At 48.5% G+C, this 17,922-nt stretch overlaps 1 protein-coding gene across 2 annotated transcripts in view; it reads right to left on the bottom strand.

The window, feature by feature from the left end:
- Positions 1-17,922, bottom strand: part of SLC22A23 (solute carrier family 22 member 23) — a 187,695-nt gene that overhangs the window by 46,598 nt on the left and 123,175 nt on the right. For both annotated transcript variants that reach the window (XM_030929162.1, XM_010361796.2), the window contains exon 4: positions 4,779-4,947. In XM_030929162.1, the coding sequence (XP_030785022.1) occupies positions 4,779-4,947 (169 nt within the window). The remainder of the gene's footprint in view (positions 1-4,778; positions 4,948-17,922) is intronic.

The raw sequence follows: 17,922 nt of genomic DNA, 5'->3' as shown, positions 1-17,922 counted from the left end.
CAGGCGATCAGAGGCTTGCTCTGGAGATGTATCTAGAATACCTGGCCCCGGCGACAGCATCGGCATGAGGCAGTGTGGCTGCTTAACAAATACCAGCTCCCTTCGCTGCTCTTTCAGATTCCTCTATTTTCCACAGTTCCTGAGATGCACGCTCCCCAGTCTATAGGTTTGGGCCCTGTTAGTGGATTCCCTGTGGATCTGTGACCTTTGCCTGTGAGCTCTTCTTTAACGAGGATTTTCTTCCTCTGAGTCCTGAATGCCTCTGTGGGAGGCTGTGTTTTGGACCCTGAGGGGTCCAATGGCTTCACTGGTTCTTAACACTGATATCTCAGCCTCAGGGAGCAGCTGGGACTTGGAACCCACAGCCCTGGGGGGTGCAGACCTCAAGGCTGCAGTTTCTTTGGGTGAATCTTTTTCTGCTCACGGTCCAAGGCAGTCCGCCAGCTCTGGGCTGAGTCCCTGTGGCAGGCAAAGATCTCCCAGTCCTGTGGCCACTGACAGTTTTGCCTCCTGGCTTGACTGAAGGAGCTCAGTTCTAACTGCATCAGAGGCCTGGGAGCTCAGCTCTAGCCCCCGGGCAGGTGTTGAAAGCCAGGCTCCTCACACTTCTCTCTGGTTCAGACACCCCGGGAGCTGCCTCTGTGTCTGCTCCTGCTGGGACTCCCTCCTGGGTTTGACCCCTGGGAACTTCCCTTTCTTGAACTGGAGCTCAGCCTTGTACTTCTAAAAATGCTGTATTTTATCCAGCATTTATGTGTGTGTGTGGCGGGGTCCCTGTCTGTTCAGTCTACCAGCTCAACCAGAAGATCCCTTCTGGCCAGTCCCCATACGTTTGTCTTTACTACCCCTACCCCAAGAAGCCGCCCCTTGGGGACTGTGCCTCGTGCAGCTTGGTTTCTAGTCCTTGCTAAGGTACATGCTCCCCCGTCTGCTCTTCAGAGATACAGCACTCCAAAGCACCAAGCACGCTGCTGGGCACCCTGGTGCATGCAATAAATACTTGTTCATTAAAGGAAAGCAAGCAACCTTCAGTATTTTGCTACCAACAGCCGGTCATGCTGGCTGGTGCTACAGCTCACCCTCTCGCCAGTGGGCCACTTCACATCCTGTCAAACAGCAGAGCCCACTGCAGCAGATGGGAGGAAGATGATAAAAAAGAGTAGGCAATTATTGGCTTTTAAAGCCAATAATTCTAGTGGAGCCTTTCAAGGCTGGTAAGCAAAAGTGGTTTACATTTTTCACCACTAATTTTTTAACCTGCTCCCATTATACCCAGACTTCTATATATATTAAGAGGATGCAGTAATAATAGTAGTGACTAATATTTAATATTTATGAGTACTTATAGAGCAGACATGTACTAACCACCTTAATAGTAATATAAATATGAAAATAATTATGATTATCATGGCAGTTAACATACATGTGGCACTAAGTGACAGGCACCATTCTAAATGTCTCATACGTTAATTCACTGATTCCTTCCAACCCCATTATTGACCATGATGACTCACAGCTGGTGAACCTGAGGCACAGAGAGATGAAGTGACTTGCTCAGGGTCACACAGCTATTAAGTAGCAGAGGTCCAGGCTCCGTGTCCGAGCCTCCCTTCAGACTACCCCTCCATGCATATCTTTTCCATGCATTATTTCAGTCTTCAAAACAACCCCATGAAATAAGAACTATTATGACCTGCTTTTCACAGACATGAGAAAATGCGGGCTCAGAGAGGTGTGAAGCAGGCTGGAGGCGGTACAGCCAGTTGCTGGGCCAGCTCTACCCAGACTGCAGAGTTGGAGCTGTAAGCAGGAGGCAGAGCACCTCAGGACCACCGTCCTCATGCACACACATGCACATACACACACACACATGCACATACACGCACACACATGCACACGTTTACTTCTGCAAGTCCCCTGGATGTCTTTTCAAAAGCTATATAATTTGTTTTTAAAACTGTGTATTTCAAAGAATTTTTCTGAGGTTTTAGAGTATATTTAAATAAATGAATGCCTTACCTTGCCTATCACTGAACCTCAGTATGTTTCTAAAATGAAAAAAAACAAAAACCCGGCCCTTCTCACATGGGTCAGCCTGCATAACTGCATAACTGCCTAACTGAATAACTGCGTAACTGTATAACTGCGTAACTGCAGCTGCTCTGGAAAGACCTTCTCTGCCACTTCTCCCTCGTCAGGTGTCCTCCTGCCTGCGACAGGTGGGAGCAGAGCCTGGGGTGAGGGAAACAACCCTGTCTGACCTCTCTCTCAGGAGTATGAGTCGCCAAGAGGCTGTGCCCTGTTCTCCTAGTCTAGGAGAGAACACTGGTGCAGGCCAGCAGCAGAGGAAGTGGCAGAGAGAATCTGCAGGGGTGGGGACGTAGGATGGAAGCTGAGGGAAGACAGGGGCCTGCTGGGTAGAGGGGGTGAGCTGTGGCACCAGCCCGTATGACCAGCTTTTGGTGGCAAAATATTGAGAGGTGCTTGTTTTCCTTTAACGAGCAAGTATTTATTGCATGCACCAGGGTGCCCAGCAGCCTACGTGGCGCTCTGGAGTGCTGTATCTCTAAAGAGCAAACAAGGAGTAGGGGCCAGGCAGGGGGAGACAGGGACCAGGTGTGGCAAGAGTCGGCCGCTTCAGGTCCAGGCTCTGACATGAGCCAGTGGGGGTCAGAGGACCGCAGTTCTGCCCTCTATAGGATGGGCTGCTGAGATATGAGGGTGGAACCATTTACTATCGCAAAGTGCTTGCCATCTGTGACTGGTACAGTGGGAAGCACAGAGAAGCATTTGTTAGACAAATCAGCACTCTTGAACTCCGAAACAGCTAAGCCCAGCAAAGGCTGCCACAAGGGAGGGGGCAGAAAGGCTTCCTTTGGAGATAAAAGGAAGAAAGCAGCCCACTCCATCCTTCTCCAGAGAAACTATTGCTCATTCTCTGCTCCTTAAGGCCCTGCTGGGGCAGGAGGGCTGTCTCGGAATACGCTTGTGCTGTGGGAGGGGTTTGAACATCTGACTCTGGGACAAGAGCTGGAGGTAGCCCCAGCAGAGGAGCTCAGTTCTGGCAGCGGTGGCTGCTAAATGGCCTCTCTGGCAGATGGCCTTTTTCCATCTGCTATTGCTGGCCCCTGCTGCTGCCGAGGTCCTCACGACACAGTGAGCAAGAACCAGGCTCTTGGGGAAACCACACCCGCACCCTCGCGGTGCGCTGACTACCCACACCCACACCCTCACAGTACTCTACAGTACCCACACCCGCACCCTCGCGGTGCCTCTACTACCCACACCCGCACCCTTGCCGTGCCTCTATTACCCACACCTGCACCCTCGCCGTGCCTCTATTACCCACCCCTGCACCTTCGCGGTGCCTCTACTACCCACACCCGCACCCTCGCTGTGCCTCTATTACCCACACCTGCACCCTCGCCGTGCCTCTATTACCCACCCCTGCACCTTCGCGGTGCCTCTATTACCCACACCCGCACCCTCGCCGTGCCTCTACTACCCACACCTGCACCCTCGCTGTGCCTCTATTACCCACCCCTGCACCCTCGCCGTGCCTCTATTACCCACCCCGGCACCTTCGCGGTGCCTCTATTACCCACCCCCGTACCCTCGCGGGGCATCTACTACCAGGGCAGGGGCGGGGAGGCAGTACCACTAAGCCAAAAGATAGGTGCTTTCTTCCCTCCCAGGCACCTGAGCAAAGGAAGCTCAGCTCCCGCGAACCCTTAAAGCAAGGGTAAGACTGACCGCATGGCCAGAAATTTGGTTTTCATTGTTGACTCAACAGTAGCAACACAAGGTCACATCCATAATCTACTTATAGGTAAGGTGAGAGTATCAGCATGGAGGGGGATGGGAAGGAAGGGAAAAGAAGAGGAACAGCATTTATAAAAAGGTAAAACAATCATTTTCAGGGTAAACACTGCTCTATCCATGGAGCACTGGTTTTCAATCTTGACTCAACATTAATTCCCTGGAGAGTTCTTTAAAAAACCCAGTTGCCCAGGTCAAACCCCCTTTACCAGTATGTTTAGTGCCTTCCCCCTGCCCCCTGCCCGGAAGCCAGCAACTCAAAAGACTCAAGGTTACCCATAGTTCAAAAAGGCATATTGGACTGATATTGAGCAGGGGTGGGCAAGCTATTTTTTGTAAAGGACCAGATAGTAAATATTTTCAGCTTTATATAATACCATCCTGCTGCATCCACTCAACTCTGTGTGTAGCCAGAAAGCCATAGGTAATACCTATGTAAACACACGAGCATGGCTGTATTTCAATAAAACTTTATTTACAAAAACAGACAGTGGGCCCAATGTGACCCACAGGCTGAAGGTTGCCCACCCCTCACCTAGGAGAGATAGGGAGGCTTTTCTAAATCACTCCTCTAATATCTCCAAATTCCCCCCTCCTAACACAAGACCCCCACCTCACTGCAAATCCATTCATAAAAATTCATGTCAGAATAACCCTGTGGGGTGGGTAGCAAGTAGTTGTAAAGCCAGACTGGCCAGTGGATTTGCAGATTTTTGGAGCTGGGTGAAGGGCACGGGGGACTCATTCCACTCTTCTGTCTACTTTTGTGTATATTTGAACATTTTTCCAAGACAGAAAGTTCAAAAAATAAAATTTTTTAAAAAGAGAGGAAAACCTCAGACAGAACCACAAGCTGAAACTAGCGGGAAGTGTGGGGATCCTGTGTCCTGCCCGGGGCTGGGCCTTCAGGAAGCACGTGCAGACACACCAGCCCAGCGCGCTGTGCAGAGGATACTCACGACCAGTAGAGCAGCATAAGCAGGAAGGGGCAGATGATGAGGGCCTGCAGCACCTGCCAGTCCCGGCACAGGGCGGCTAGCCCGGGCATGAGGAACTGGCCCGCCATGGCCACGAAGCTCGCCACCATCGTAATCATGAACCGTTTTCCAGGGGGGCACAGCTCTATTCCTAGAACACAGAACCAATGAGAGAGAGATGAGTGCCCCGCTCAACAGCCTGAGGAGTCCTGGGTGCACCTGGGCCAGTGCACTGCTCTACCCACCGACTGAAATTGTTTTCATCTGCTGCCCACCACAAGTGCCCTATGTGGTGTGCCAGTGTTTTATGGGCATATTGAGGCTCCAACTGGGAAGGGAAGCGAGATGGTGGTTCAAGTCCACAGGGCTAGTTGGTGACAAAGGGATGCTATAATTCAGAGGAGTTTAGCTCAGAAACCAGGAAACGGTGCTGCCTATGGGGCAGATCGCCCATTGTTCCCGCTTCCTCTGCTCTCCAGACGTCACTGAGCTTGCTGTCCAGCACGTTCCCCTCATGCCCATCCTGTTGCCATTCCCTCCTGTCCATGATGCCGTATCGGGGCCATCTCGACCTCTAGACAGGATACCAGGCATGTCCATATACTCACTCCCACCCACAGGCACCACCCGCCCCTTCTTCTGCTTCTCACTCCAGGGCTCCTTGAGCAGTCCGAGCTCCAGGCAACCTACTCACACTGTGAGACGGAGGGAGACTGAGTTGAGTCGCAGTTTGTCTATTAAACAAGACAAAAACCAACAATAAGGCTGACTCAGATCATACAGCAATGACCCTACCACAAAGCCCCTTCTCCATGTGGGAGTTCTGTGGGCCACTGCAACACGGTTGAGTCGTGCATCCTTTCTCTGTCCCTATTGGACAACTTCCCCTGGGCAAGGCCCATGTCTAATTCATCTTTGTAGCTCCAAAACCAAAAACAGTATCTATTTTCTACAAATGCCCACTGAATAGAGGGGGGACCACAGCCCCTCTTATTTGCAAGAATCTATTCTTTTACTTTGACCTTGAGTCAAAAAGATGATCAGAAAACTGTAATCTGTGGTACCCAAGTGACAGCCAATACAGACCTCCTACATGAATCACCATAATGAAAGCCCTAGTAGAAAAAGCAGCTGAGTTATATATATATATATATATATATATATTTTTTTTTTTTTTTTTCCCTACAGAGCATGTATGTTTATTTGCTATTCTCTGGCTATATGTAGTATTCTCTAAAGGTTTCTTGCCTGCTTGCTCTTTTAAACATAAGGTAAAAAGAAGAAGAGGAAGGAGGAAGAGGGGGAAGAAGAAGAAGAGGAAGGAGGAGGAAGAAGACAGACCCTTCGGAGAGAACACTTTTATGCCTGTGTGTTGGAGGCTGTTCAGATGGTGGGCTTCATGGATCAGCTGTGACGGCTCATCTGCTGACTGTCTAGAGACCACAGCAGAGGTAGGAGGTCAGAAGGCAATAAGGGAAGCAGACTAGAGAGAGAACAGATGAATTATGCTTGGCTACAAGGATATCACCAGCCCTAACAAGGAGAGGGTGCTATGCCCGCCAATTCCTACAGCAGCTCATCTGCTGGAAAAAAATAATAATGCCATCAGAATTTCCATTCCTGCTCAGCCACAAGCAAACAGATCATCATCATAGCTATCAGTGAACAAGAGAGAAACCAGATTTCACTGACGATTGCTTATAAAGAGGTTTCTACCATTTAATTAGGAAAACAAGATTAAATGGCTCACTCCTGGCCATTTGCTGCCATGCTGTTCCTTTGGGTACCATAGGTCAGGTTCACTTAAAAGATCACTACTGGCCGGGCGCGGTGCCTCAAGCCTGTAATCCCAGCACTTTGGGAGGCCAAGGCGGGCGGATCACGAGGTCAGGAGATCGAGACCATCCTGGCTAACATGGTGAAACCCTGTCTCTACCAAAAACATACAAAAAACTAGCCAGGTGAGGTGGCGGGCGCCTGTAGTCCCAGCTACTCGGGAGGCTGAGGCAGGAGAGTGGCGTGAACCTGGGAGGCGGAGCTTGCTGTGAGCTGAGATCCGGCCACTGTACTCCAGCCTGGGCGACAGAGCGAGACTCCGTCTCAAAAAAAAAAAAAAGATCACTACTTAGCAGGGTCCAGATCTGGCATTTCTGCTCTTACAAACAATAAAGAAAACAAGGTCTTTTAAGAAAAGACTAACAGTTGTAGGTCTTGTTTTCATTTATTAAGCACAAGCAGTAAACTGGCTGCTATGGAAACCAGAAATCTACGTTAGCCATGGTAAATTCAGTGTTGGAAGCTCAGCATGGGCTAGTATCAGATAAAGAAATTCAGCACTTGGCCTTCCAGGTAGCCTTTAAACAAAGTAAAAGAGATAATGTGGAAATAGCATGATGGCGTCATATCAATGGTTTACTGGTACAGCAGACATACATTGCTTGCTGTTTTTCTCTTCAATACCTCTCTTTAATTTAGTGACATGATACAATGAAAATACCTGCAACTACACTTCTTTTACCAGAGTCCCCCTTTGGGATGTCTAACCCCACATCCTAATTACACTGATATGATGTCACACAAGGGATCATGAGGCCACTTCCCAGACCAGGTTCTAAGTTTGCAGATGAGCAGGGAAAATGGTCCCTTGCTGGGCCAGTCTGGCTTCAGTCTCCCCTTGCTACAAGTGAGTTGCTGTGGCTGGCATATCTCTTAGTGTGACTGTCAATATGACAATTATTAAATGGTCATAGTTTTTCTTCCAAAGGTTCTCTCAATCTTCTCCTATACGTTAAGTGGTCGATGTGGCCCCTAACTCTTTGCTGCCTAATTGTAGTGTGTGAACCTGCTGTGTTGGTATCACATGTGAGCTTGTTAGAAATGCAGCCTCTTAGGCTCCACCCAGACCCAGAGAATCAGCATCTGCATTTTAATGAGCTCCCCAGACAACTCCTTGAGAAGCACTGGCTCACTGTATTTCTCCCAAACTGTAAGCATGTGTGGCCTGGCAGACATATCTGCAGGAGCTGAAGAAGTGGAATAATTTTCTGACCTCTCCACTCCTTCTGTTTTTGCTAGGAATCCTAGCAGAGCCTTGACTTTATTTCGTCAAGCAGAAAAATGCAGGGCACTCCAGCAGAGACTTGGTATTTTAGCATTCCTGCCGAGGCGATGGAAAAACACAGTGGCTTGATGGAAGGACACAGGTGTGGCCATCTGCAGTTAACTCCCTTTTTTGTCTTGCCTCTCCAGAAAATCTTTCCAAACTGCTTGAATCTAACTATATTCTGAAGGTGGCTATAAAGATGTTTTTGTAAAAGAAAGCAATGATTAAGAAACTGCAGGCACTTGAGGATTGCCATTAATCACAAGTTTCTCTGGAAGATGACAAATCAGTTTTTTTGGAAGTGGGAGAAGAAAGAACACATGAGGACATTTAAGCCTTGAGTCCCAGTATCCATCAGGAGGGACGGGGACTGCAGGTAGATCATTTTTGCTGGGCTCTGTAAGCAGAAGCATTTGGGGCAGCAGCTCCCACACCCTGAAGATGGTTCCGGCTCCCTGGCCAGGGCCACTGGCCTTGGGCTTGAAAGGCAGGGAATGATGTCCCCAATCCAACTGTCCCTTCAGGGTCTGGCTACTGTGGAGAGTAGATGACTCACAGGCAGGCATCCACAGTGCCCGTGGAAGACCTTGGCTGGCAGCGGTGTCCCGGTACTTGCTAGAATCAACTTCTTTGCCAGTGGAGCCAAACCCAAATCCTTTGAGTAGATTTTCATTTATGGGCAGCAAGACTCCCCCTGATGATGTAAAACATTTAAGGGCCACAAGAAAATGTCTTGGGTGATGCAGCAAAGATTCAAACATTGAACTATCTCAAGTGGCCAGCATGTAGCACTTCCACTGCTGTGGTTACAAGCCTGGACTCTGTAGCCAGAGTGCCCAAGTTCAAATCCTGCTCCTGGTACTTAGAAGCTGCAACCTTGGTTCAGTCACTTAGGAGTTCTGTGCCTCAGTTCTGTTGTCTGCAAAATTGGGCATTGTGAGCACTAAACAGCATATAGTGCTAGAACGTAAGTGCTATGTGTTATAATCTCACGCATTATTTTTCCAGATTTTGGAATACTTGCATATACATAATGAGATATCTTGGACAAGGGACCCAAGTCTAAACACAAAATTCATTTATGTTTCATATAAATCTTATACACATAGCCTGAAGGTAATTTTATAAGAGATTTTTAAAAATTTTGTGCATGAAACAATATTTTGACTGTGACCCCTCACATAAGGTCACGTGTGAAATTTTCTACTTGTGGTGTCATTTAGGTGCTCAAAAAATTTCAGAGTTTAGAGCATTTCAGATTTCAGATGTTCTGATTAGGAATACCCAACCTGCATAACAATATAATTATTGCCAAGTCACTCTTTGGTCTCATTCGACATGGTGAGATCCTGTCTCTGAAAAACAACCAACCAAACAAACCACCGTTACTTTTCCACTAACACCTTAACCAAGAATGCCTACAAGCTACTCTTGGCAACTAGACACACTTTGTCGATGAGCAGAGAAATAACTGAAGGTTGTGAGAATGAAACAGTACATAGCTGAGACTGAACTGAGGCATTTGGTCAGTGAATCAACAGGGACCACGACTAAGTCTGAGCACAGAGGCTGCCCGGAGGCTCTGATAGAAACGTGACATTGTTAGGAGGCCACAGCTCTGGGAGATTTGCTTTTCAGAAGTTGTGAGATTCTTACACATTTTCAGGAGGAAAAGAACATTGTACTTCCCAGGATAGTCACTTCATGTGAAGGAGGAGGAAGGCCTGAGGGAGTGGGGTGTGGGGGCTTGACGTGTCATGTGGCGGGGGGCTGCAGTCACAGGTATTTGCTCAAACACGAACCCCGGTGCTGCCGGGAGAGGGCTGACTTTGAGGGAGGGGCTTCTAGATAATTTGGGTGGGTCTCATCTCATCTGTTGAAAGCCCTGAACACAGAGCCAAGGCTTCCTTGAGGAGGAAGAAGATTCCACCAGTGGACAGCAGTGCCCGCCCCCGTGCCCTGGAGTCCTGATGGCTGGTCCTCCCACTGGCCCCTCATGGATGTCAGCTTAGCCACTCCTCACAGTTGTGTGGGTCAATTCCTCACAGAAAATCTCTAAATAGGTATCTCCTGCTGTTTCCTTTTCTCTGGTTGAACTCTGAGACAGAGGTCAGGGGGTCCTGCACATCACACAGGGTCACACGGGGCCTCCCGCAAAGCCCATCTCCGAAGCTGCACCCCCTTCCCTCCTTTTCTTACTCCCCACTCTGTCATCCTGTCCCTGCTTCTCTTCCCCGGCCAGCCTGGACCAGGTCCCAGCCTCACAAGGACCGTCTGTCAAAACACCAAGCTCAAAGGACCGTCTGTCAAAACACTGCAGCACCCAGGGAGGAGCCCCAGGGAAAATGCAAAGCTCTGAGCTGTGCTACTGGACAGGGCTCGGCCCCAGCTCCAGCGGCTAAGGCATCTGCCCACCAGACATACCAGGGGTGACCAAAGTTTTAACATTCTCCCCCCACCTCCCTCAACCCCCACAAACACACACTGATCTAACTGTTCGTTGGATTCAGTAATTATAAATAAATTTTTAAAAACCCTTTGAAGCCAATCTTTAAAAAAAAAAAAAGGGCCCACTCTCCCATAACGCACAAAAAAAAAGGGCCCACTCTCCCATAACGCACAAATGAGTAAAACACACTTACTCTTCCTCAAATACGTTTAAGAAACCCTTGAATGCTGGTGACCGTAGGGAGAATATACCTTTTCTTGGGATTGCTAAGTGCTCCTGGCTTCTCTGAAATGAGAGTACAGGATTTTTCTGGACTGGAGTTGGCTAGGAACAAAGGAATATATTAAGTTGACTGACAATACTTAAGCCAGAGGACAGGAATTCGCAGAATCGTGCCCGCGGAACAAAGCGTGCCACGCAGGGCACGGGATGAGGCGCTGGCTCTGGCCCAGCGGTGGGGGTTAGATTTCTCCTGGGCCTCTGCTGGGCGGTGTGAAGTTACTCAGCAGCTCTGAGCCTCTGTGTCCTTGTATTCAAGGTAGATAACGATCGTACCTACCCCATAGGGTGGTCACGAGCAAACAACATTCACGAAGCACTCGAGTGCACCTGGCTCGTACTGAAGCCACGGAAGGCTTCCTCACAGACACCAGGCCACCCTGCTAAGCGATCAAGCTCTTCCATCTGGGACCTAAACTATACTGTGTTTTAGGCAAAGCTTGGTCAAAACGGACTCAGACAATGCAGTGTGCCAACCCGGCGTGACAGTGCTCTTTTCTTTCTGGGCCTCTGCTGTCCAGGGAGGGCTGGCCAGGCTGCTCGGAAAGATAAGTGTCTTGTGGGGAAGGGTCTTTGACCCGCCACAGGCCTACCACAGGCCATATCTCCCTCTGCAAGGCTTCATTTCAGCCAGAAAGCCATGTGCAGACCCCCACGACTCCTCACTAATTTATACATGGAATTCTGAGGAAAGCCACAGAGCCGCAGGGAGGTCTGAGTCGAGCAACAGCAAGGCTCTCAGGAGAGAAGAGCTCCCGATGAGCCCGGCAAGGACGGAGGACCCACTTCCCTGGCACCTTCCTCCTCCAAATCCCTTTGTGAGAGAAGCCAGCCCTTGTGACATCCCAGCTGTGCTGCCCTGGGCTCTCCGCAGGCCCAAGGCCACTCTCGGGACAGGGAGAATCTGCACAACTCACCGGCAGAGGGAGGTGAGACGGGCTCAGGAAAGGACAGCAAATGCCCACACTGCTCAGGCTCCCAAATTAAACACAGTTCCTGGAACAGGCCTGCGGAATGAGAAATCCATCCAGAGGCCACTGCTGAATGGCTTGGCCATCCTCTTCCAAGGGCAAGCCTCTGCGAAGGCCGACTGGGCCACTAGGACACGGGGGCTTGGGGATCCCACTGCCCAGCCCAGCCCCAGAACACACAGGATTCAAAGAGGCCACTTCTCCAAACCCGCTGTCCTTACAAGTGGACCACCCCTCTCCTCCCCTCTCCCAACCCTCCTCCATTATCCAATAGACTAGAAGCCCATTTCCACCAGCAGAGGCAAAATGTGGAAAGGAAGGAGGTGCAGCTTTCTCAACAGAGACTGGAGGGCTGGCCATGCTGCCTGCCTCGCTGGGCTTCCTCCAACCTGGTTCTGGCTCGGCCCTAGGCTGCTGATGCCCACCTGGAGAGTCCTCTGAAGACAGCCCCATCACCCTGGACTGCGCCCCTCCCTGGCAAGGGGGAGAACTGCAGGGAGCTTCCTCACTGGCCTCACCATCTCCCGGACCACCATGCCAGCCTCTCTCCTCTTCCCTGCACCCTCCCTCCTTCCTGTGGCTCCCCAACGGGGCCTGGAAGTTCACACCACTCAATAATTACTGCCAGAGGCAAGGACGCATGGCCCCCAGAATCCCGGAAAACAGACTTTGGGACATGTGATTGTGGAATTCCTTATTATAGCAGAAGGGCCTGAAATTGCCAGTCATGGAGACCCAAATAGCATTTGAGGGTATGACTGTAAAAGGTTGCTATTATAGCTCGACATCTTCCCTTCCACGTGGAAGACATCCTTTTTCCTCTTAACTTAGGACCTCCCAACCCAAAGGAATGGTCAGAAGAATCTGAAAGAGTAGTTTTCTCCATTTAGAGAAAGAAAAAATTTAAAAACCAGAGATATCTTAAGTATTTCTTACAAATCACATTCCAGTGTCTGCCAGACATGCGGACGTGGGCATTAAATGCTCAAATGCAGAAATACTGAATTAATTATCAATTGAATACCTATCATGTCTGCAGTACTAGGTGAACTAACAGCTCTCACTTGCTGAAAGCTAAATGCTTTGGGAGGTATTTTTCATGCATTCATTTAATCTGCGCAATGACTGCATTATGTAGGTATTGTTTTTAATGCTCATTTTACATGAGAGGACCCTGAAGCTCAGGGTGATTAAGTGACTGGTCCAAGATCCCACAGCTAAGAAATAAACAAGATGGGAGTTGAAGCCAGCTTCCCCTGTATTACCCCATATCTCTGTAGGCAGAAGCTGCCTTCAAGTACGGCCTCCTCTGTGCCCCTCCAGAATCTAAACTCCAAGGAGGGAAGGGCTTCTTAGCTTTTGCCTACTACTGCTCCTCAGAGCCTAGGACTGTGTCTGACACATACCAGAAGCTCAGATAATTGTCGCATGAATAAACGTAAACATTTTTTCCTCTCTAGTTGTCACTTTACCTGTGTCCCCCAATCAATTATAGTCACCATGGAAGAGACTGGCCAGCGAATCTGTAGAAGCTGGCCTGGCACCCTACATGGGAACTCATCAAAGTCTACCTCATGGTTCTACATGTTCATATGTGGATAATAATTTGAGGAAAATCAACCATAAAACCCAACATGAGCCACAGAGTTCAGTTTCCCTTCAGATTCCTACTACCTTCTGTTTTTTCTTTAAAACTAACATTATAATGACTCAAACGAGGAATAGGGATTTAAATGCTCAGCAACCTCCTCTGTTTAAAAACAAAGACTGATGCTCAGCAGTACATGCTTACGAATTTAAATTAATGACACTTTTAGTCTCCTAGTACTTGAAAACAGCAGAAAAAGCCAAGAAGAGGAATGACTTCAAATATCAGAATCCCCTCCCAGCCACTGGAATTCTTTCATTTCAGGTCTGTCGTTCATTTGCAAGCTAAGTGAAGGAGCAGAGACGGGACAGAGTGGCTTTAAGGTGGAGAGCAGTTTACCACCCAGGTTTTCCGACAACCAGTTCCAAAGTGACAGTCCCCAATCCTCAGTTTTCCTGGTGCTATCCATTCTACGGATCAAAATCACGTGCCGTGAGTGACCATGTTTGTATAATTATATCACGCTTTTGAGCAAATGGAAGCCTCACAGGCCTTCAGATTTGAAACCTCTGAGGCATGTGGCCAAATAGACGAGCCCTAAATTACTTCAAGCTCTGTCCCATAACAGCCTGCTCTTAGTTCCCCGGCTGTTGAAGGGCAGGGAAGATTATCTGACTTTTATTTCTCATCGTCAGTGCCATCATCATCGTCATTATTTTATGAGCTTGGCGAGCATCAGGGAATGAAGGGCTGGGCGTATGGCAAGCAGAATACACCTCAATACCAGTCCATAGCATCATGACTGTGTGACATCTAGTGATAGTAAACACATTTCACTCTTTGGCATAATACTCCTAAATAGAGAAGAATTATTAGCAACTTAGTCTTTCTAAGTAAGTCTTCCTTTTCTCTTCTCTCATTTTCCCATCTTTTCTTGCATCTGGATTTAAAAACACTTTTCTTTTGAATGTTCATACATTCACAAAGAAGAGAGAATCATGTCATGAATATTTTGGATATTTTGCCCTTGTGGTTCTTCTGCCCTTTTCTCTCTCTTCCCTGTAATATTTTACATCAGATTCCTGAAATCATGTCATTTTACTTTTAAATACAAATATGTCTCTCCTAAAAAAGACATTTCACATCTAACAAAATTAACAGTTATTCTTTAATATTATTCAATATGTAGTCTGTGTCCAACCTACTCAATTACTTTAAAACAGTCTCTTTACAGTTTTTCTTTTTAAATCAGGATCCAAACAAGATCCACATATTACATATCTTGATTCTCCTTCAACCTAGAGCAGACCTCCCCCCACCCTCTTTCCCCATGGCACTTGAAGAAACCACTGGTTTTATGTGACCTTCCCATGATGTCGTTCACGTGTCCCTTCATGCCCTGTTTTACTCTCTACACTGGAAGTTCCACCTAACGTCTGGTGAGACCCAGGTTCAGGTTTTTGGAAGAGCGTGTTGCAGCTGGTGCCTGTGCATCACGGTGCTGCCCTGCAGGAGGTCACCTACTGGCAATGGCGCCACCACTGATCCACGGCGCAAAGTGGCGGTGCCTCAGTCTCGCGTCCTAGAGTTGTTCGCCAACATTTTCCCTAAAGGTTTCATTACGGAGTGCAAAATGGTGATTTGATTTTCGAATTCCATCCTTCACGGTGCACTGTTTTCACCTTGAATTACTTGGGAAGGAAGAACTTGTATTCAGCAACAAGGGCCAGCTCTTTGCCCTGAAATATGGTCAGTTTGGAAGAGGCAGCGCCATAAAATCACAATCACTGTGGGTGATGGATAATTTCACACCACACGTCCCCCTCCAAGGGCTCCCGTTGCACTCAGAGTGAAAGCAAAGTCTTTCACAATGACCCACATGATTTCTACCCCTCCCACATCCCTCAGACCACATCACCTGCCCCTCCCCGCCTCATCACTCCACTTCAGCCACACTGGCCTCCCTGCCGCTCCTCTAACCCAGTGAGCACATCCCCCTTCTGGGCTGTGCACTCCCTGTCTGTCCTCCCCAGAGAGTTGCATATCTCCCTCCTCCTTTTCTCAGGTCTCTGCCTAAGTGCGATCTTGCCTGGAAACTTCGCCCTGACCACGCTATAAAAAACGGTAATCCCTGCTCTCTTGCTTCACCATGTTGCGATCACACAGAGGAGAGCGCCTCCCGGACAGTGGTTTGCAAGTCTGGCCCCAGACCTGCGGCAGCAGCCTCACCTGGGGCCACCATTTCAGAAACACCGAGTCAGGGCCATTCTTAGTCCTACTGTATCAGAAACTGAGGTTGGGTCCAGCAATCTGTGTCAACAACCTGTGCAGTAATTCTGACACTGGCCCCACTGAAGAACTGCTGCAGTGTACTTTGCAAATATTAGCCACCGAATTCTCCCCATAAACGGATGAGGTTGGGAATGGTGATGTTGCCGCTTCAGGGAACACCGTTTGAAATGCAGTGTTCTGAACACTGCAGAGTTTTATACATCTCAGCCCTGAGATCCCATAATTAATTTTTCCATTGTAGCATTAGCATATTAAAAATAAAACAAAGCAAAGCTGCTTTAGAGCTTATAACGCCTATTGGCCTACTGGCCTTGGGGTAACTGGATGTTGGCTTTTTTTTTTTTTTTTTTTGAGATGGAGTTTCATTCTTGTTGTCCAGGCTGGAGTGCAACGGCGTGATCTTGGCTCACTGCAACCTCCGCCTACTAGGTTCAAGCTATTCTTCTGCCTTAGCTTCTTGAGTGGCTAGGATTACAGGCACCTTCCACTGTGCCCAGCTAACTTTTGTATTTTTAGTAAAGATGAGGTTTCACCATGTTGGCCAGGCTGGTCTTGAACTCCTGACCTCAAGTGATCCACCTGCCTCGGCCTCCCAAAGTGCTGGGATTACAGGCCACTGTGCCCAGCCTAGATGTTGGCTTTTTAATCAATAACAGACATGTAACTTTTTTTTTCCCAATGAATAAAAGACTTCTTCCAACACCCAAAGGGCAAGGCAGGCAGAAGCACAAGAAACCTGAAGTTGCAAAGAAATTCAAAATTTCTCAGCCTATTTCAGACGAAAGGAAACTCAGAGAACACCCACCAGGGTTGGCAGAGTCAAATGCCAGGCAGATAAGGAACGTGTGAAGCCCGCCGGGTGCTGGGGCGGAGCCTGTGGCACATCGCCTGGTGCTTGCCCAGTTTAAAGGCCTTTAAATTCAATTAGAAAACAAAACACTGTCTAGGTCACACAGAACATGAGCAGGGTCAGGGTCTGACTGCACACTGCCAGTCTGCAGCTGCTGATCCTTGTCCAACCTGCTCATTTTATTCAAGGGGAAAATAAGGTCACAGAGTTAGTTGGTAGCAAAAGCAAATTGTGATTTCCACACCAGGGGCTCTCCGGGCCTCTCGCCACCTTGCCTTTGGAGAATACAAGTCCCTAGGATTACTTCTGGATTTTTGTAAAAATGGAGATTACAATAAAAACAAAAGTTGAAGTTGATAGAACATACAGCAGTTAAAATTAGCTTCCTCCTCCTCTACCAAACCAGAAAGTCCTTTCATGTTCTATTCAGCATAATGGCACCAGCTAATGAAGCAAAGGGTCAGATCAGGCCAGCAACTGGAAAGGGGTTTTCAAGAAACAGGTCTGTGATTGAGGAAAACACTAGCAGGTGGGAGCAATAAGTGGTCTTCCTCTAAACCCAAGCGAAACAGTGCATCCTCTGCAGTGGCGGAGGCTCTGAGACCTTCTAACACCCATGCCGTCTTGCTCTGGTGCCATCTTGTTCTTGGGCCATCTTGTTTTTGACAGGGCTTGTCTCACACAGTGTCTGCCTTTGAATTTCTGCCCATGTGGACAAGGCCATGAGGACTCTAACACTACAGAACACTAGTTCTCAGCCAAGTCCTGCACCAGGAATTTAGTGCCAGCATCCTCCCTGAGTCTCAGCCATCTCAGTGGTGAATTCCTCTCGTTCCATGTATCAGGTGGGGACAAAGCCTCAGTGAGCTCTTAGTGAGGCTCTCACATCCCCCACAGGGGACTCGACGGATCACAGTGCGTGTATCACACCCATGCCCTGCTGCGTGCACAGCTGGGGCTGGCAGACACATGCGGAGCTGGGGGCTCTTCTTTCCTAGGGGCTCCATCTCTCCCTCCAGTTCTAGAGATTGGTGCAAAAGCAATTGTGGTTTTGGCCATTATTTTTAATGATAAAAACTGTAATTACTTTTGCACAAAAAATACCGCAATTATTTTTGCACCAACCTAATTAGATATGAGTTGATAAATGAGCTGACTGAAATCTGGACTCTTCTCCTACAAGTGGCTGCTGGAAGTTGCAGAAAATGCACACACACAGATTTGCACCTCACCTAACTCAGCAGTTAAGCAAATGTTTCCCAACAAGGTGGGAGGCTGCGAGTCAGAATGTGTGTGTGATCACTAACTTGGCTGGCGGGAAGGAGGAGACAGCACCTCCACACCACGTCCACATTGTGCTCACCTGGACCGCCACAGTCACCTCTGACAAGGGCTTTTGCTGCCAAATAGCTCTTCCCTTTAATCCATCTGACACCCTGCTGGCAGGTTACTGCCCCTAAAGCCCAGCTCTGTTCTATTTCAATAGCTAAAAATGCTATGTCAGTCCAAATTCTGAGCCCACCAACCACGGCCCTCCATGATTTCGTCCCAGGCCTATTCCCCTTCTCACAGGCTGCTCTTCTCACATAACCCA

This window comes from Rhinopithecus roxellana, chromosome 4, assembly GCF_007565055.1.
Source record: "Rhinopithecus roxellana isolate Shanxi Qingling chromosome 4, ASM756505v1, whole genome shotgun sequence".
Taxonomy (NCBI): domain Eukaryota; kingdom Metazoa; phylum Chordata; class Mammalia; order Primates; family Cercopithecidae; genus Rhinopithecus; species Rhinopithecus roxellana.
This window is presented reverse-complemented; position numbering and strand designations above follow the sequence as displayed.